This window comes from Aethalodelphis obliquidens, unplaced genomic scaffold, assembly GCF_003676395.1.
Source record: "Aethalodelphis obliquidens isolate GAN/ISIS:26980383/991018 unplaced genomic scaffold, ASM367639v1 scaffold35, whole genome shotgun sequence".
In the NCBI taxonomy this organism is placed as follows: Eukaryota; Metazoa; Chordata; class Mammalia; order Artiodactyla; family Delphinidae; genus Aethalodelphis; species Aethalodelphis obliquidens.
The window spans coordinates 7,620,813-7,642,601 of record NW_020837979.1 but is presented as its reverse complement, the minus strand read 5'-3'; the positions used below and the strand labels follow the sequence as shown (position 1 = coordinate 7,642,601).

At 37.0% G+C, this 21,789-nt stretch overlaps 1 protein-coding gene across 2 annotated transcripts in view; it reads right to left on the bottom strand.

Annotated features, from left to right (window-relative positions):
• The window catches only part of MGAT4A (alpha-1,3-mannosyl-glycoprotein 4-beta-N-acetylglucosaminyltransferase A), a 108,169-nt gene that overhangs the window by 11,797 nt on the left and 74,583 nt on the right, over nucleotides 1-21,789 (bottom strand). For both annotated transcript variants that reach the window (XM_027128889.1, XM_027128890.1), the window contains 9 exons: nucleotides 17,272-17,318; nucleotides 16,370-16,483; nucleotides 14,541-14,616; nucleotides 9,493-9,607; nucleotides 8,250-8,380; nucleotides 4,598-4,705; nucleotides 4,289-4,482; nucleotides 2,339-2,417; nucleotides 1,602-1,668 (listed from right to left, as the gene is read on the bottom strand). In XM_027128889.1, coding sequence (XP_026984690.1) covers nucleotides 1,602-1,668; nucleotides 2,339-2,417; nucleotides 4,289-4,482; nucleotides 4,598-4,705; nucleotides 8,250-8,380; nucleotides 9,493-9,607; nucleotides 14,541-14,616; nucleotides 16,370-16,483; nucleotides 17,272-17,318 — 931 coding nt within the window. The remainder of the gene's footprint in view (nucleotides 1-1,601; nucleotides 1,669-2,338; nucleotides 2,418-4,288; nucleotides 4,483-4,597; nucleotides 4,706-8,249; nucleotides 8,381-9,492; nucleotides 9,608-14,540; nucleotides 14,617-16,369; nucleotides 16,484-17,271; nucleotides 17,319-21,789) is intronic.

The following is a 21,789-nucleotide window of genomic DNA, read 5'->3' as shown; positions in this document are numbered from 1 at the left end:
CTTGAAAAAAAAATCAGCTGCTTTTGTTTCTGATGCACACTTTTGTTACACAAGGTCCTAGGTCTGATCACCCATCAGTTCTCTTCCAGTTCTAAATATGTATGAGTTGATGTTTTAGATGGTCATTATCTTCAAATTACTGCAATCATATAAATGTCTCTATTTCCTATGCTACTTTCATAACCTAGAACACAACATTCTCAGAAATTTAATAACTCATAGGTAATAGGGTTAATAAATGTCTCATATACACAGCTAATCTTATGAACATTTCTAGGGTGGGCTAAAATATAACCCAAATATGAAAATAATTAAACTCATCTATCCACTAAGCTATACAGAAATTAGTCAGGGTGACTGTACAAGCCTTGTAGCAAACACTGAATGACATTCACCGAACGTAAAACTGCTTGAGAGAGTTCTAAGAATGTCTCTGTCCTGTATACCTACAATATGAATTGCCCAATAATCTCTTCTGCCTACCACTAGGAAAAGTATTAATTTAAGTGAAAAGAAAATATATAATCATCCACTGAGTTGATGTCCATCAAAGGACAGGTCCTACGTTAATCACAGGAGTGCTTGAGCAACAAAGCCCCCTCCCCCTTCCACAGTGAGCGCACAGAACTGAGCTACGAAACGTGATTACACAGAAGAGGTGCATGCACTGTGGTAAGAAGAGCCAAGGAGAGCTTGTTAATAAAGGATGAGAACGTATTCATCAGGAGGAGAAATACCAATCCATCGTTTCAGGTGGGGAAAGTGGACAGAGACACGGCTGGGAGCACAGGGCATTAGAGGAACACATCTCAGGACTGGAGAGATGAAGCATAAGAGGAAAGTAACAAGATACGAAAGTGGGTGGGAGCTAAGGAATCTGATCACAGAAGGTCACTAAGGTATTTCAGCCAGGTTAATACAGCATTTAGGTTTTGGCAAGGGAGCTACAGTGGCTCGGTGGACTGGCTGGGAAACAGAGGCAGAGTATCGCTGCAGTAGGGTGAATGCACATTCAGACACAAATAGACATTTTATGCTAATGGACAGTGAAGGTGGGTGCGGGGTTTCAGAGTGTCTCCCAAGGTTAGACTCAGGCAGCTAAGATGAATCGTGACAGCACAAACCATGGTGACCAATGACGAAATAAATGTCCATATTACAGACGCTCCGGGTAGATGGCTACGTGGCCCCCACGTAGTTTGTCAGCTGGCATCTCAGTACACATCTAAAGCTCAGGAGGGAGGCAGGGCTAAAGGCTCAGATTCTGGCGCACGGATATTGCTGGGATCATGAGAGCAGTCAGCTAAGATCGTCCAGTACGAGACTGCAGGAGGCAGCTTGAAGGCGGATTATCTACCAGTGACGACAGTGAAGCAGCAGATGCAGAGAGCAAGAGGAACCAGGAAATGAACCTTTGATCTGAAACCCTAGTTGGGTCAAGATAATAATAAAAGTATGTACTAGAACACAGAGAGCAAATAAAAGAGTACACTGGTATTTATAATCCTGAAGCTGCTTAATATCTGAAAAGAACTTAAAATTACTTCAGGACTAAGTCCAAAAAAGTAAAGGACATTTTACTAGTTTCAAGTAGGTATTACCTATTCTGAAATAACCGTCTCCTAATCGTTTGTCTTTGGTTTCTTTGCTGATTTCCAAACCTTCACTCTAAAATAGAACAAAAACATCTTATAAATAATTACTTCTATTTAAAACAAATCTAGGTTATTAATATATCTTAATAAATATAAAAGTGGCATCTGTGGCACAGCTATCTCTGAAAAGAGAAAATGCCATGTCAGTCTTGAACCTTAAAAGGTTTATCAATCAGTATAAGTGCTCCATCTGAATCTGTATATAACATACTGTTGGCTAGAAATTTTTAATTTTAATTAATTTCCAGTTTAAATCAATTTAATAGAATGCTGTTTTCTATTAAAAATATACAGAAGTAAAGAACTGTGTGTTACCTTGAAAGAAATTAAGCATTCCTTAGAGACCAATAAATTAACTTTCTACATTATTCAACAGGCATTAAAACCGCATGGTATTTTGGGACTCAAAATACAAACAGCAAGTAAACATTAAAGTAAAATAATGATTCATTTATTTTCCCAGTACAAATGTCCAAGTTACTTTCCAACAGGAAACAAAATAAAGGCTCTTTCTATGAAGGCAAACAGGACAATATACCAGGTGTTCCATATTGCCAAAAGAAGTTGGTATTACTCACCACTAAGGTCCTGCCATCATGAGAATTTCTTAAACAGGAAGAGCCTCAAATCAGGTCTATTAATATTAGTTTTCAAGGAAAATTTAGGAGAAAAAATAGTCATACCTTCAAAGGCAAAACTTCTACAGTTGTGTTGAGCAGAATATCCCCTGGATGTTCCTGGTTACCACTATGGAACAAATAACTGAAAAGCCAAACATAAAAATATAGTCAGACTATCCTCCACAAAGGTTCAGAAGGGGGCCTTACCTCAGAATAAGGTTGACGACGCTCAAGTCTGTAGTGACTGCACATCATATGTCCTGAATAGTTGCAGGGAAATTAAAACCTAAGGGGGATGCAATAGCTCCTCTATCAGAGGGGCATGTTTGCTGCATAACAATAATGTACTTGACAAAAAAAAAAAAGATGACAGTGTTTTGTTGCTGTTGATGCAGCCATTAAAATGCTTGTGAATCACTTGTGACAGAGTATATTGGATAATATATGATATAAAATTACATGTAGACCACGATCTCAAAGTAGAAAGTGCACACAGTTACCAAGAAAATAAAAGTGTCAAGATGGTCATAATGGTATCCTTGGGGTTATGATTGTTTTCCTCATTCTTCACACCTTAAAATTTTTGTATAATGAACATATATGTATGTTACACAGAGAATTTTTTTTCCTAACACTTCACTTCTGTATTAATAAATACAACTTCTGCTTTTTCCCCTCTCAGCAAATAAGTTATGGTGAAAATCAAATGATCCCTTTTCTCTGTCCTAGGAAGGGTGGGTCTGTGCATGGACTCCAAGAAAATTCACATATACTGTCACTTTAGAAGAATTGTGTTTTGCTAGAAAAGTGCCCTCAGTAGGGGCATTATAAATATCATTTTACAGAGGTTTATTGTAAATATATTTGTTGTTACTAAGTTTGATCTCGAATATGTGAGCTCTTTAGTAGATTCTTTGATGGAATTATTTTTATTTCCTAAAAATAAACCCATAAATGTGGTTTGAGGCTATTCTTGTTGAGGTGAAAGAAGAGTGCTATTTCTAATTCTATGAGGACTCAAGTGTGGTGAACAATACCTCACAGAGCAGAATTCCACTACATAGTATAAAAATGAACATTAAATAACAACAAAACCAATATTATATACTCATATAAGTGCAAAATATTACCCAAAAGTATTCTAATATGTCTTGCCAGTGATCTTCCCATTGGTTATAACGTTTTTACACTTAAATTCCACTTTAGAATCAGTTTAGAGTAACTGTTTACTGTTTACTGGAATCTAAACTGATTCCAGTTTAGAATCAGTTTAGAGTAAAAGAAAATTAATAGCATTACATATAGCTATGCATTGTTTTTGACCACCTTAAACAGAATTATTCCAAATTACTTTTGGCAGATTCTAAAAACCAAATGGCCTTCAAAGGAGAAGACATAACATCACATTCTGGGGATTACATGGAAGTATGCCACAGACAGTCTGGGGAACATACCCAAAACTGAGGAAAGATGGAAGGAATTGTGACTGTTAAGTAAAAAATGGGGAGAAAAAGTCCCAAATTCTGTAAAGTGAACAGAAATGCTGAAACACATAAAAGTGTTTTAAATGCTTCCATGGTGTACTAAAAGCACTTGCACTTCCAGCACTTGCAGAAGCACTGGATAGGAATAGTCATAGGCTGTCAAATTTATCATTTCAACCAAATTGCTGGGCCATCCACTAGCTCGCAGCCAAATCTTAAGGGATATTCTAGGATAAGGACGTGAAAACTAATTTGGGATTCTGAGGGAGAGTTCTACATAAAAGTATTAAAAATCTATATTAAATATACATTCAGAAATACCAATAGAATTTATCACTAAATGCTGGTATTATATCTGTAAGCAACATACCCATACTGTTACTGAGTTACACAAAATGTATTTTATAATCCAACATGTAGGACTCATTGACTGCTCACGTGTTATATACACCAAAAATTCCATCATAGATCACATTATGAATAAGAGGTCTGAATTGTAAGACCAAATTATATTTCGATAATGACCTACCTTTCCACATTGACTGGCTTGTCAAATTTAAACAGGATGTAGTCTCCAGCTACTGGAGTTATAGCCCAGAAGAAATCCTCCCCCATGTAAGTTTTCTCCAGTGTATGTCCTTGGTAGACCTTCAGAGAAGTAGATACCTCTGCAGGGGGGTTTACATGGATCTTAAGAAGTAATGGTTTCATGTAATCTTTATCCTAGGAGGAAAGACATATTAACAACATACGGCTCATTTATACTTCAGAAGAACAAGGATGATACAGTAGATAACAAATTGTCTGTGCATGAGAAAAATAAAATTAAATCACCAACCGTGAGTTTCTGAATTTTTCCTGTTAGTGAAGAATGCAGACCAACATGTTGGAAAAGAGAAGGTCTGAAGCGAATCCGCAGATTTGCTTTCTGTCGATCACAATGTTTCTAAATATTAAACGGGAAAGTTAGTGTTACATTATAAAGTGAAATCTTGTCCTCCTCTGAAAGATGAGAAGCCCTTCAGAAGGGTAAATATTGAAAAGAAAATCCAGCTTCATCTCATAATTCCAAGTCGTGTTTCTTTAGGGTCCCCTTTGAGGCATTAATAGATTTGCTACCTACTTGATAAACAGACACGATGCAGAAATTAAAAATAAGCACTTCCAAGGGAAGAGTTAAGGATTTAATTTCAACTACCTTTCAAAATAGGTCAATATAGATTTGACTTTTTTAATTTTATTTATTTATTTTTGGCTGTGTTGGGTCTTTGTTTCCATGCGAGGGCTTTCTCTAGTTGCGGCGAGCGGGGGTCACTCTTCATCATGGTGCACAGGCCTCTCATTGTCGCCGCCTCTCTTGTTGTGGAGCACAGGCTCCAGATGCGCAGGCTCAGTAGTTGTGGCTCACGGGCCTAGTTGCCCCGCGGCATGTGGGATCCTCCCGGACCAGGGCACGAATCCGTGTCCCCTGCTTTGGCAGGCAGGTTCTCAACCACTGCGCCACCAGGGAAGCCCCTAGATTTGACTTTTAATGTTAAAATGCACAAACTCTAGAGGTTTGGTTCAAATACACAAAATATCTTTAATTGGATAATATAATGAAGTATTTGCAGATAAGAAAAAGCACATTTTGTTGCATGAAAGCAATCTGAAAATGTGAGCCAGCAAGTGGACTACAAGCAAGGACACAACATCAAAACAGACAAATCGGGATTCCCCGGTGGCGCAGTGGTTGGGAGCCCGCCTGCCGATGCAGGGGACACGGGTTCGTGCCCCGGTCCGGGAAGATGCCACGTGCCGCGGAGCGGCTGCGCCCGTGAGCCATGGCCACTGAGCCTGCGCGTCCGGAGCCTGTGCTCCGCAACGGGAGAGGCCACAGTGGTGAGAGGCCCGCGTACTGCAAAAAAAAAAAAAAACCAGACAAATCCAACTCAGCACAGTTGGGAGACACCTATGTTTCAGCTCTAAGTGCCCCATGGCCCATATTTTCGATTATAAGCTGCTCTCGTGTGATCATAGCATGTGGGACCTACAGCCCTGGCAGGACTCTCGTGCATTCGTTAGCTCAGTGCTTCAGGACAGCCATGGCTACCTTGTCATGCTTTTATAAACCCTTTCCATTGTCAATGACTTGTATAAGTTTTGGGCCCAGAACATACTGAAAAAGACAAATGTATAAGACATTTCCACTTTGAAAGACCTCCAATTATTTCCTGGGTGTTAAAATGCCTAATTTTTCTCAAGAGGTTTACTTCATTAGCATTATTGCTAACAGGAGAGTAGAGGTGAAATTGTATATTTTATTTACACAAATAAAACACTCAAGTGGAAGGAGAGGGAAGGTAAGGGAGGGAGAGGACAGGGGAGGAGCGAGGAGAGGGGAGGTGGGACAGTGGAGGCGAGAGAGGATGAGAAGCAGCAGTGCCTGAGACCGAGCCCGCCACTCAACACACAGGCAACGAATGACACATTCGGGCCCGAAGAGTCAAAGCAGGTCCATAAACCTTTGGAAGAATGTGTGAATGCTTTTTTTTTTTTAAAGTAACATTGGTTTATAACATTATATAAGTTTCAAATACACATTATACTTCTACTTCTGTATACACTACAGTGTTCTCACCAAGTCAGTTTCCATCCATCACCATACAGCTGACCCCCTTTACCCATTTCACCCCGCCACTCAACCCCTGCCCCGTCCCGTCTGGTAACCACTACTCTGTTCTTGTAACTACGTGTTTGTTTTTGCTTGGTACTATTGGTGGGAATGTAAACTGGTACAGCCACTGTGGAAAACAGTATGGAGATTCCTCAAAAAACTAGGAAGTACCATATGACCCATCAATCCCACTTCTGGGTATTTATCCAAGGAACACGAAAACACTAATCAGAAAAGACACATGCACCCCTATGTTCATCACAACATTATTTACAATAGCCACGATATGGAAACAACCTAAGTGCCCATCAACGGATGAATGGATAAAGGTGTGCTGTGTACATGTACACACACACACACACACACACACACACACACACACAGAGGAATACTATTCAAACATAAAAAAGATGAAATCTTTCCATTTGCAACAACATGGATGAAGCTTGAGGGTATTATTATTATCAGTGAAGTAAGTGTGAATGGAAGGGTCTCCTAGACCCCTGTCAAAGGGATGTGATTCTGGAGCCAGCAAGTATGTGGTGACAGCTTCCGTGACATCCTAGTGGAAGCAGCTGAAAAATTACAGGCCATAGAAAGAAGGGTGGAAGAATGTATCTTCATGGTTTTAATTTTTACTTTCAGAGATTTTCACCTCACAAGCTCACTTAAGAACCTAACCACCATATTAGATAAAACTGCACAGGACCAATTAAAGGCAAGTGTGTTGTACAAATGTAAAGGTGACATGAATTGTTCTGTGTCCTACAATAAAAATTCCTGTAAATCACAAAGAAAATACAGGTAAGGGCTTACATCATAAAAATGAGTTGATCGAATCGATTTATATGTTCAGTCATTTTTGGAAAGCTGGTACTCTGCTATTTCGCTACACACCGTGATTTGCTCTAAGAAAGTGGTTATTTTTAAAAGAGAGAGAAAGCAATAGCTTACAGACACCTGAAGAGGGTGTCCTAAAAGCTAACTGGCAGATAGGATGATCAAACTGTTCTAGGGAACATAAGGTCATGAAATCAAATTAAATGTTTATTTGTGAGAATAAGTCAACACTATAATGACATATGCTTATAATAAAGATTTCCTTGTTATCACATGTCAAAGTGACTCATTCATTTTTAAGAATGTGTATTCATATTTTATTTATGCTTACAGCCAATAATTTAAAAATTTTTTCCAGAGATACAATTCAAATTAGACAAGAAAAACATATTAATTTACTTTCTACAATAAGATTTCAATGGAGATAACTTAATATTTGAATAGTCCAAGCAAAAATCATTGTTTACTGACTTACCCTGTCACCAACATCCCAAAGGTCAGCATATCAGCATGAACATTGGCTTCTTACAAGTAACACAATACAACAAAGGTACACTTTTGACTTGTCATTGTTTTGCTATAAAATATGACCTCCATTCTATTCCTTATATCCAGGTGTGCTGGGGTCCGATATTGTCCCAAAAGTATTTGAAAAAAGAAAGCTGACAGAGGATGTGAAGAAAACCAAAACAACTCCCCCCTGACACAGGACAGATATGGCCAACAGCAAGGAAACACCAGAGGCTCAAGACACAATAAACATTCTTCAGCAATTTAAAGAGAGGTGTGCTTCACTGACTTAAAAGTCCCTCCAGAACAGGAACTTCTTGTAGTTCTAGAAAGAAGGCAAGCACTTACACTGGTAAGTGGAAACACTGTTTTCTTTCAGCTACCTATTTAACTGTTCGTTTACAACATCTGGTTCCCTAAGAGTCATCACTTTCACTAAAAACATAAAAGAAGCCTCTTCTACCCGCATAAGAAATTAACTTACTGCATCTTTTTCAGGGTTGCAGACTTTCACCCACAGAATATGGTCCAAGAGCCAATCAATGGGTTTCTCCTTATAGAACATAAATATGAATTCCACAATCAGAGTGAGGTCTGGCGCTTGAAACATTTTACCTGAAAAGATATTCCCAATCAGTAACTGTAATAAAGAAGCCAAGCAACAAAATAGCTTAAATGAGTGAAATCCGTACAACAAATACACGAAAGCTTGTGCTTTCAACTATAAATCGTTATCAATAATTTCCCCACCTGTCTTATCAAAAGCAAACGTGCTTTAGCTAAGTTTAGTTGTCACCTGAGTATAAACAGAAGTAGGTACTGAACTCCTAACTTTCTCCATTACAAAGTCTATCATACAACTACTAGCTCAAAGGATTCAAGAAGCAAGCTGGAGATTTTTCCTTCATGTCTTATTAAAATTCTTCCCATAAAGAAGGAACTTAAGAGGTTTAAGTAAAAAAAAAAAAAAAATTAACTAAATCAATAAAAGCAAAAAACAAGGACTCCTGAATTTTGTCTTCACTGAAACCTTCACAAATAAAGATGTTTTTTGAGTCTTAAATTAAGTTTTGAGATAGATGATCAACAAGATCAAAGCCCCAGCCTCTAATACTTACAGATTTAAAGCATTAGAGGCAGCGAAATGTTACTCTCTGGGGTGTTTTTTAAGACCTATAAATTTCCTTCAACCTTCAACTTTAAACATATTCTCTTTAGTTGGATACTTTAGGAATTTTAATGAAAAAAAACTTTAAAAATAAGTACCCTTACTAGTCCCTGAAAGCAACACATGAATACAAACTAATGACTGAACAAGAACTTCATGTACTATGTCAAATACCAGGAATTCCTATTAGAAAACCACTAGTGCAGGACTCTTCTTAAAAGAACCCCAATCTCGCAAAAGCTCTGGGCTTTAAAACAGGAACTCGAAGTGTCCGAGAAGGAACCAGACATGCTCCCCAGGACAGTGGTTGGCTCTCTGTGGACATGAAAAGCCAGCAGGGCTGCCTTGCAGAACTCCAGAGTAAATATTACCATCTTAGAACTCTCCAAATACTGACTTTCAACATTTTATACACAGAAGTTTACTGAAATTAAATTTTCTCAAAAGCAATCCATTTCCAGAGGAAAAAAGACAACTTTAAGGTAAAAAAAAAAAAATAGTCTAAGATTCTAAGTCACAGTTATTTCTGAAAAGTAAATAAATCTAAAACTTTTCTTACCAATGAAGCCCAGCTGGGAGAACTCAAGTATCATCCATTCCTCAGAAGAAAGTTGAAGTGCAAAATTTTTTATGGTGTTAAAGTAATTCTGCTTGACAATAATATCATCTTCAAGCTAAAGAAAGTTGAACAATCATATTAATAAATCAGAAAGAGAAGGAAGATTTAAAGAGAACATCCTTTACTATGGAAAAACTCAAGCATACTTTTATAATGACAATCAAGGAAACAATGGTCAAAAATGATGAAAATATAAAAATAAATTTTAGGACTTTCCTAGCAGTCCAGTGGTTAAGACTCCACGCTCCCAATGCAGGGGGCACGGGTTCCATCCCTGGTCAGGGAAGATCCCACATGCCACGTGGTGTGGCCAAAAAATACATAATAATAATAATGATAAAATAAAAAGGAAAAATTGTAAAAAATAACTAAAATAAAAATAAATTTTATTAAAAGAAAGCAAGGAAAATAAAATGGCAGATGCACATAGCAAGTCAACAAAACCACTCCCTTACCACGGGAAATAACAAAACCACTCCATGAATTACTCCTTTTGGTCCTTTTATGGCTCCCAACATGATTTCACACTATCCTGTTTTCTTTTCCAAGGAAAAGAATTTTATAGGCCTTTTAATTTTTTCTTTTTTTTTTTTTTGCTTTTTACATAACACATGTAACAAGTCAAAAAAAAAAAAAAAAAGCTAGCAGCTCTCCTCTGCCCTCCACCCTGCTAGTAGAAGTGACCAATGTTCAAGGTTGGGTGTGCACCCACTGGACACCTTCAATATGGGCATACAGCACAGGTAGACCCATACCTACCTTAAGGTTCCCACCACCTTTACATTTTTATTAAAAAGGGATCACATCATGAAACCGGCTTTTTTCTCTTAATATATCATGAATATCTTTCCAGGTTAAAGAGTATATATTTAAAGCATTCTCCCTAGCAGATTCATACTATTCCCTGGGATTGATGGACAAATCATTCACCTGCTCACAGGCAGACACCCAGGTTGTTTCTCATTCTTTGTCAATGCAAACAATGCTTACACTTCATATCAGTGCTATTCATTCCTGTAGGATGGGTTCCTAAAAGTTCTCTTTTTATATTTTAAAAGGTATCTTCAAAATACTTAAGAAGCTGTAGCAACTCAGAGCGCCAGTTAACCCCATGTGCTCTGCCATCACCACGTGTGTTACTGGAATGTTTACCAGTTCAACAGGGAGTTGACAGAGACCAGAGATCAAGAGTATCTGCAAAGACTTCCTCCCCAAATCTCCTTTCATAAAATTTTAAAGTCATAAGATGATTTTTTTTACATATATACATTATTTTTTAATATTCTTTTCCATTGATGATTTTAATATCATAAGAAAACTCTTCCTTTTTTTTTTTTTTTTTTTTTTTTTTTGCGGTACATGGGCCTCTCACTGTTGTGGCCTCTCCTGTTGCGGAGCACAGGCTCCGGACACACAGGCCCAGCGGCCACGGCTCACAGGCCCAGCCGCTCCGCGGCATGTGGGATCCTCCCAGACCCGGGCACGAACCCGTGTCCCCTGCATCGGCTGGCAGACTCTCAACCACTGCGCCACCAGGGAAGCCCCTTCCTTTTCTTAATGATACATTATCATTTTTAGTTATCTGCAAGTAATTTTCACTTGTTTTAGTATTTAGATTTTTTCATGTGTTTAAGTCCTATAAGCTTTCTTCCTATCTGTGAAGAAACAGTAGCAATATTTGGAAAGGTATGATTTTGACTCACCCAATGTCTACTGAGCTTTGATTATGTTCCATACACAGTACTAAACCCTGGGAACCCACCAGTGAATAGAAAAGACAAGTTTTACACCCTCAGAGCTTGTAGGGAAGCCAGAGGGAAAACCAGACAAAGCACAAAGCCCCGCTGGCACCTAACCTTGCTTTCCCAAAGAAGAGATGCCCACACTCACACGCAAACATTGGCCGTGGACGCCCAAAGGAAAGATGACCCCCAATACCAGGTACTTCCAAGCTTTTCCAATAAGTAGATTAGAAAACAAGCTTGGAATAGAGATGCAGACGTAGGGAACACACGTGTGGACATGGCGGGGGGGAGCGAGGGGGGGATGAATTGGGAGATTGGGATTGACATACACACCATGTGTAAAACAGATAGCTAGTGGGAACCTGCTATATAGCGCAGGGAGCTCAGTTCGGTGCTCCGTGGTGACCTAGATGGGTGGGATGGGGGAGTGTGGGAGGGAAGTCCAAGAGGGAGGGAATATATGTACACATATAGTTGATTCACTTCGTCGTATAGCAGAAATTAACACAACATTGTAAAGCAACTATACCCCAATTTAAAAAACAAAAACAAGCTTGGGACTGATTTAAATATACAGAAGTGTAGGTGAAATAATTAAATGCCTACTTAAAATTTAGTGCACTAAATTTGGTTACCACCAAAAATTTACATTTTTTTATATTAAATTAGAAAAATTGCCTTCTTCCACTCTCACACCTCATCAAACAACTTCACTTTTTAAGAAACTTTTAAAGATAACTGTAGATTCATATGCAGCTATAAAAAATAATAGAGACCCAACATACCCCCAATATATATCCTCCAATATAATTACAGCACAATATCACTACCAGGAAATTGACTCTGATACAATTCAACCACATTATTCAAATTTCACCAGTTTTACATGCACTCAGTTGTGTGTAGTTGTGTGTCTGTGTGTTTAGCTCCATGCAATCTTAACACGTGTACATGTGCAAGAGCACCAGTAGAGCTAGGACACAGATCAGTTCCATCACAGGGACTCTCATGCTACCCTTTACATCCTCAGCCACCTCCCTCCTCTCCCCGCTTCCTAGCCTCTGGTAACCAAGAGTGTTCTCCATCTCCATAATTTTGTCATTTCAAGAATGCTATATAGGGACCTCCCTGTTGGCACAGTGGTTAGGAATCCGCCTGCCAATATAGGGGACACAGGTTCGATCCCTGGTCCGGGAACATCCCACATGCCGCGCAGCAACTAAGCCCACACGTCACAACTACTGAGCCTGTGCTCTAGAGCCCGCGAGCCACAACTACTGAGCCCTCATGCCACAACTACTGAAGCCCACGCACCTAGAGCCCGTGCTCCGCGACAAGAGAAGCCACTGCAATGAGAAGCCCGTGCACTGCAATGAAGAGTAGCCCCTGCTCGCCGTAACTAGAGAAAACCCGCACGCAGCAACAAAGACCCAACACAGCCAAAATAAATAAATAAATTAAATTAATTAATTAAAAAAAAAAGTCTTGGGTAGGACACACCCCCAACATATGCAATGTTGAAGTCATGTCCCTGGGATAATTATGAAGTCTGGATTACAATACTTTGTACATCATAATGAACTCACTGAGAGAATTCTATACATTCTGTAAAGACCTGAAGGTAAAGCAACTCCCTCTTTTCTGAGGCATAATTTTTGGGCAAATAGGGTAATTTTAAGAATGTTCAATGGATCCATATGTGAAAGACCTGAAAAGCTGGTAGCAATCTTAATGACCAACAATAAGATCATCGTGACAGCTGAATAATGGTACTTCAAGAAGCAATTAAAAATTATACCAATCTATAATTACTGGCATATAAAGGTGTCTACCGTACGTTAAATGACAGCAAAACAGGCTTTAAGACAGTATGCACAGTACACTCCTGTTATAAAAAGGGTTGTATTAAATGAGTTAATATGTGAAAAACATAAATTTTAAAGAACAATGCCTGACACATGGTAAGTATGCAATAAATGTTAGTTCATAGCAGCTGTTATTGTTATAATACATCATATATTGACCCTGCTTAGGGGAAGTTTTCCTTACCATCCTCTTCCTTAACCCCCATCCTTTTCTCAATTTTTAAATATTAACTTTTCCTACACTCCCTCCAAAAGCTTTAAGGTTCCATAAATTCTTCCCTTGGAGGAAAATAGGAAACAAATTTTAAAAGTGATATAGCTACACTTTTAAATTCTCTCTATAAAGTTCTTGACCATAATGTAAATATTTATATACTGGCCCTAGAACAAAGAGCAAGGTTCAACTACCATAATATTTGGTATACATTAAAATAAAATGCTATGAAATTATTATCTTAAAACTAAAATCAAACTTCTCTAATGTATTTAGAGGAAATGTACTACCTATATCTAGGATATTGTGTTTTTTTATATGCACAGCTGTTGCATCCTGTTATAGACAATGTTGCACTCTATCATCATTTCCATTTTCCATCCTGTGAACCAAGGAAGGGTTCACGCACACTTGAATGCAGCTGGCTCGAGGTACAATGTCAAAGGAGACAAAGTCTGCCCTCAAGAAGTCCACCTTCCCATGTGATGTCAGCCTCTTTTCTTCCTTCTCTCCCTCCCCAGCCCCTGCCAACAGCTGCTTAATCATGTCCTTCCTGTTCAGGGACCAGGGCTGCTTCTTGCCACTCTCATCCAAACATCCACCCAGGAAAGGATGTAATAAACTTTTTATACTGGAAAAAAAAAAACAATTGACAGGCTTCGTGTGCCATATACCTCTCAGGGGTATTTGCATTTTGAACAAGGGATAAAGACGTTTGGTTAAAGAAGTGAAATTCCAGTGGTGAAATTTAAGCTTAAAGGTTTGAAAGAAATAAGAGCTTCCTAGAATTATTTAAGTTGTTGCCTACCTGGCTAACTTAAAACCCTTATCATGATGGACTTACTGTTTTAGCCATGCTGCTAAAAGTTGCACCATTAGAACTAAATGTCAACTTTATTATCTTCAGTACAAATGAAAATGTATTGAAGTGCACAAAACAACTATTTACCATAAGACCACCAAAATAATTATGAGCTAAACCAGCGAGTGGAACTGCAGAGCCCATGTTCTCAGTGATGTGATCAACCCTTCTGCTCTGGCATACTGTTATGATCTTATATATTTTAGAGGGTTTATGCTTTCAAAACTTCGTTTTAATGAAAACATACCCTTCATATTACTTTTCCTTTAAAAGTGTGAAAAAAAACCCAAACACACACTTACCTGGATGTAATATGTGCCCTTTTCCTGAGCATACATCATTAGAAAACAATAATCAAGGTTTTGCTTTGTTCTCCATCTGAAATAAAAATTTTCAAAAAGTTAGGGACTTCCCTGGTGGCACAGTGGTTAAGAATCCACCTGCCAATGCAGGGGACATGGATCTTATCCTTGGCCCGGGAAGATCCCATATGCAGCTGAGCAACTAAGCCTGTGTGCCACAACTACTGAGCCTGCGCTCTAGAGCCCGAGAGCCACAACTACTGAGCCTGCGTGCCATAACTACTGAGGCCCACACGCCTAGAGCCCGTGCTCCGCAACAAGAGAAGCCAGTGCAATGAGAAGATCGCGCACCACAATGAAGAGTAGCCCCCGCTCGCCACAACTAGAGAAAGTCTGTGCGCAGCAACGAAGACCCAACGCAGCCAAAAAAAAATAAATAAATAAGTTAGGAATCAGACTCAAAGTTAGCAAAATAAGGTTAGATGTATACTATTTTATAATATATAAACTATTTTATAATATATACATATGCAATATATACATCACATATTGTATACACGATATTATATATATACCCAATGTATACTTATGTATTAGAAAGATAGGTAGATAGATAAATAGATGGATGGATATCACACATACAGGATATATCCACTTAGGAGAGAGTGAATGAGAATTCACTCTTCTCTAATGAATTCTTTATCGAAATATATTCTCAAAAACACTAATCCTCAAGGTGTCCTGAGGAAAAAAGGAGTCTAATGTCAAGTAAGTTTGGGAAGAACACATATTCCTCTTCCAGAGACGTATTAATAATATTAGAGGCATTTAAACATTCAGCAGTAAATACATTTGTTGAAAAAAAGTTTTTAATCCAATATTTTCCAAATTTTCTTGACCACAGCCCCCTTTTTCCAGTAATATCTTAATGTCTCTAGGAACTAGTGCTTCACATACAGGTAAAAATGCTTTAAAAACCCAACACATCATATTAAAATTTACAATATTAGGTCCTTTTGGTGAATTCTTGGCAGGCTACAGAAACACACTGACCAATGTGAAAAAGAGAAGTGGTTTTTCTAAAAGCCAGTTTTAAAAAAAAAGCACACAATAAAATAAAAGCTTTGAACCACTAAGTAAACTTCTCCAGAAAATACCTTACAAGCTGATATGAATTTATTGAGTCTATCCAGAGTTTTTTTTTCAAACAAATTCGATCCTAAATTTTTAAAATAACATTATATTTATTGAGAGATAATTAACCAATTATAGGGACAAATCTGTTTTTGTGACAAATTAACAACTCAAGAAATACAATAAATCTCTTCCCAGCACAGTGTTTTTGTCCCTTTTTCTGGTTATAGGCAATCCCAAAATAATGCCAATATCTCTTAGCTTACTTTATCTTTAACAACAACACAAGGAAAGTTTTCCTTTCAATTTTAGAGATTCAGAGATAAATAAATTCAATTGACTAATGATTTTATTGCAATACAATTCTGCACAAGAGTATTATTGTTTTTATCACTTCTATTGGATCTGTTTTCATTTATGATACATACAGACATGAGATTTCTATCTGGACTAAGTTTTGAGTTATACTGAATATACTCTTAAGAAAAGTTATAACAACACAGAGCAGCACGGTCATAAAATTCATTAGGTTTACCAAATTCAACCTCTCATCAGAAACTCCACAGAATTTCCAATAAAATAATCAAAAAGTCATTAGCTCTCAACTAATTAGCTCAACCCTAAAATGAGTTAAGCTTCGATAAACAAGGATGACATTTATTACCTATTATACTCACAAGGGTGCACAGGCTTACCTTATTCTTTCTTTAGAATCTCCAAATGTCTCCTTTAAGTTTGTCAAGTCAGGATAATAGCTTTCAGGAGGTGATATTATTTCCACCAAGCCAGAACTGATTTCTTTAGAAAATCTATCATGAGAAAGGTTGGCTGAGTTATTTAAGTTCTGTGGGATTTTATATCTTAACGATCAACTTATATGTATAACATAAAAATACATTAAAAAAATCTCTGGTTTTAGCATATTGATAGACAAAGGTAGAGCCACATTATCTTAAACAAGGACCTTTGCTTCTCTTTTGTCTTTCCTTTTAAAGTAAAAGATATGTCTTTTGGGGGCAACAAGAGATACATTTCAATGAAGAAACCCATATCAGGACTAATTTCATGATACTGCTCTTAAAACTACAAAGGCAATATTATAAAAACTAATGGTATCTGCAACTTACTAAGCTCTCCATCTGTTATCTGCTATGCGCCCCACTCACAATAAACTGTTAATAAACCTTTGCAGATTTTTAGACATAGTTTAGCACTGACATTTGAAACTGCTACCTGACTAGCTATCCTGACAGCAGAAATTTCTTTTCTTGCTAAACAGAGGGTGAAAGATTTAAGTGATCTCATATGACTCTCTATTCACTGTCTTCAAGATTAAAAATTGTTGTTTGGTAGTGTTACATATATATGACATTCAAGTCTTTTCCAAAATGAAATACGCCAATGTATCCCATCAGATAACTTGATATATATATACACATACTTTATGATAATATAAAAGACCAATGATAGGTGGTCCAGTGAACACTGAACTCCACAGAAAAAAATGAACTGTAAAAGAAGGTGTTTTCTTTTAGCAAAAAGCCAAGAGATAATAGTAAATAGAATATTTTCATTTCCATAATTAAGAAGAACTTACTCTTTCTCCAGGTTGGCTACAACACCATTTACATAATCAATATCTGTCTGGGAGAGAAAAAAACAATTATACCAACATTCATGTTTTTATATTTTTACCTTTATATTTTATTTAACTTTTAATTCTGAACTCAAAGTTAAATAAATGATTAAAACATGAAATTCTCAGACAACTTATGGGATTTGCACTTCTGTATTCTACTGTATTGCACTGCTATATATCGCTGAGTACTAACCAATACAATAAGCAGATTCTTAAGTTTTTATTGTTTTCAATTGTCTATGTTCAATTCAGTAGAAAAAAGTGAGCACAGAAACTATTTCTACTTCTTCTGCAACATCCAAACTGTAAGTAGTGAATAAATAACAGATGCAGAACGCTATAGGGAAAGATTTTTCCACTTGGAATCATAAAACCAAGGTTCCAGATTTGCCTCTCTAGCTTCTGGCCTGTACAATCTAAAGAAAGTCACTCTCTGAGCCTCAGTTTCCTATCCTATTTAAAGAAAAAAGGCGGGGAGGTTTGGGAGGAAATAATACCTCAGACACTATGACATTACATGATAAAGCTATGTAATAAAAAGCAGTGTTATTCTGTATTGTTATTATTTTATTATTAAGCTGATAATGAGAACCCAAGTCAAGAGTACTTTAATCAGTCAGAAAAAAACGTTTATCAAACCTGTGAACTTCTAAATTATATATACAAGTAGAGAGCCAATACTCCTGACCAATTTTAACTACAGTGACAACTTAAAATGCTCAACTGTTAGAAAGAATCAACGATATCTCTAGTACAATCTATGTTATAAAGACTGCGAAAACACTTAATACTTGAGGAAGATAAGCTTTACCTTTTTGGTTTGTTTTAACACTGGAAATTACAAAACTACTGAACTATAAAAAGCTGTTTTAGAGGAGGCTTTTTGGAAAAGTATTTTAACTTTAATTTCTGTTAATTGAAAGTAATTCCTATTTTAATTGTTAAAGATGTAGGAGTGAGACAACTTATTAAGACCATATCCTTCAAACTCTTAAAGAACTATGGAAACACAACTAGCACACAGCTCAAAACCCTCCGTCCTTCCCCTACGTAAACCCAAACACATCCTACCATTCATCAGGCTATGATTTTAGAGAACATAATCAAGTCTGGTTTATATAACCTTTAATGAGTTTAGTAATACCTGAAATTCAATTTGATAAGCATTTATTGAGAGCCAGTGATTTGCCTAGCCAAGGAAACAAGAATTCAGATGAACAAGTCCAGCTCCCTGTCCAGTAAGCTATCCAAAAGGGCGGCCAAGAAAAATTATGTGAACATAGATCTATTATGAAATGTATAATAAAATTTATGAAATGCAAAGTGATCCATATCTAAAACTACACATAATCCTTATGTTGCATGTTAACTGACGCAACTAGCAGAAGATTCACTTAAGCGACGGTAACTGGTGTCACCATTATATACCAGAAGCGATCCTACCTGCTATCAGCCAAGGGAGTGGTTGTGGGGCTCCTCTGAAGAAAGCAAACATGTAACTGGCCTGGAAACACACAGCCAGGCCAGTCTTCGTCCCCATTCAGGCCTCTACTTGCCTCTCTCCAACTCTTAAATGTTGGCCGTAAGACAGGAAGTCTCTGAGATGTTGGGGGCTTCACTGCTTTAAATTAAAAGAACGCTTTTTCCTGAAATCTTTTTTAAAGGTCTGTGGAGACTTTTTAAAAGGTACTATTTTTGTTTTTACTCCCACTTCTCTAGGAGGTGGGTCAAAAAGGATCTTGCTATGATTTATGTCCTAGAGTGTTCTGCCTATGTTTTCCTCTAAGAGTTTGATAGTGTCTGGCCTTACATTTAGGTCTTTAATCCATTTTGAGTTTATCTTTGTGTATGGTGTTAGGGAGTGTTCTAATTTCATTCTTTTACGTGTAACTGTCCAGTTTTCCCAGCACCACAAAAATAAAAAAAATGGGACCTAATGAAACTTCAAAGCTTTTGCACAGCAAAGGAAACCATAAACAAGACGAAAAGACAACCCTCAGGAGAAAATATTTGCAAATGAAGCAACTGACAAAGGATTCATCTCCAAAATATACAAGCAGCTCATGCAGCTCAATATAAAAACAAACAAACAACCCAATCCAAAAATGCGCAGAAGACCTAAACAGACAATTCTCCAAAGAAGATATACAGATTGCCAACAAACACATGAAAGGATGCTCAACATCACTAATCATTACAGAAATGCAAATCAAAACTACAATGAGATATCACCTCACACCAGTCAGAATGGCCATCATCAAAAAATCTACAAACAATCAATGTCAGAGAGGGTGTGGAGAAAAGGGAAGCTCTTGCACTATTGATGGGAATGTAAATTGATACAGCCACTGTGGAGAACAGTATGGAGTTTCCTTAAAAAACTACAAATAGAACTACCATATGAGCCAGCAATCCCACTCCTGGACATATACCCTGAGAAAACCATAATTCAAAAAGAGTCATGTACCACAATGTTCATTGCAGCTCTATTTACAATAGCCAGGACATGGAAGCAACCTAAGTGTACACTGACAGATGAATGGATAAAGAAGATGTACACATATATACAATGGAATATAACTCAGCAATAAAAAGAAATGAAATTGAGTTATTTGTAGTGAGGTGGATGGACCTAGAGTCTGTCATACAGAGTGAAGTATGTCAGAAAGAGAAAAACAAATACCGTATGCTAACACATATATATGGAATCTAAAAAACAAAAAAGTTCTGAAGAACCTAGGGGCAGGATAGGAATAAAGACACAGACATAGAGAATGGACTTGAGGACATGGGGAGGGGGAAGTGTAAGCTGGGACGAAGTGAGAGAGTGGCATGGTCATATATACACTACCAAATGTAAAATAGATAGCTAGTGGGAAGCAGCGCATAGCACAGGGAGATCAGCTCAGTGCTTTGTGACCACCTAGAGGGGGTGGGATAGGGAGGGTGGGAGATGCAAGAGGGAAGAGATATGGGGATATATGTATATGTATAACTGATTCACTTCATTATAAAGCAGAAACTAACACACCATTGTAAAGCAGTTATACTCCAATAACGATGTAAAAAAAAAAAGGTAATATTGTCCTCCAATTCTGAGAACATATCTGTGAATCTATAAATGAGATATGTATATTCTTAGGGTATGTGAGTGATAATGATTGGGACAGGTGGGAAAAAGAGTAGACATACATAGCAAAAGAAGAAAGAGTATTCCCCCCAACCCCCGGAGAAAGCATCTTCTTCATGGTTAAGTAAAATTAAATTTTTTAAATTAAAACTAAAGGATTTATTAATACATACTTCAACATGGATGAACCTTGAAAACACTGTGCTAAGTGAAAGAAGCCAGTCACAAAGGACCACACATTTTATAACTGCACTTATATAAAATGTCCAGTATTTTAAAAATACCTATAGAGACAGAAAGTAGATTAGTGGTTGTCTAGGGCTGGAGGGAGAGCAGTATTAATGGGTAATGGCTAAGGGGTTCAGAAATTTCTCTTTGAGGTGATGAAAATCTTTCAGAAATTGATTAAGATGATGCCTACAGAACTCTGGCTTTAAATAGGTGAGTTGTATGTTATGTGAATTCCAAAAAATAAAATAAATAATCGAAAACAAAAACTAAGAGATAGAAAAAAGTTAAATGTAAAAAAAAAAAAAGTATTTCAGATTGTGCATACAGAACTATGGGTCAAGCAGCTTCTCTTAGGGATGTATAAGGAAAAGTTTAAGAAGCATAAAAGCAGGTTCAAGTAAGTCACTAATACTGACACCAATTCATCAGCATAAGAGTCATACACACGTAACAATTCAACATATACACTTGGCTTAAGAATCAATTTTACCAGTAGTATATAAATTAGATGACATGACAGTAATAAATTCCAATCTTTACTCTAAATCAATAATTTATAAAGTCCAACTGGAAAAGAAATAATTCTTTGCCAAATGTCACGGCAGTCAGGAAACTGTAACAAAGTCATATGATTTCAGGGAAACTTTCAATTAAAATCAATATATAAAATAACACATCACTTTTGAATATGCTATAGCTGTTGTGTTCAGTAATACTGCAAAGAACAAATATGTGAAATAGAAATCTGAGTGAAAAGATATTTTTAGAAATAAATCATAGAAATTTATTTCTAACGGCCCAAAGAATAAAACAGAAAGTTAGAGGCAACCTCCTATGAAAGATAAACAAATGTTACAAATGTCAGAAACTTTAAACAGTTACCAGTTGTAAGACAGTTACCCAGATGAAAAAGGAAGAAATTTTAAGCACTAGATCAAAAAAGAACATAAAATTAAGAGGACTGAATTTTAAATAACTTGAAGGTAAAAACTGATTTTTAAAAATGTCTTTTATATGTAAATTTACTATCTTCTTTCCAATCATTTCATTCCACAAATATTTACTTGGTGTCTACACCGTAATTGGGGATATTTATATCCATATCATATCCATAT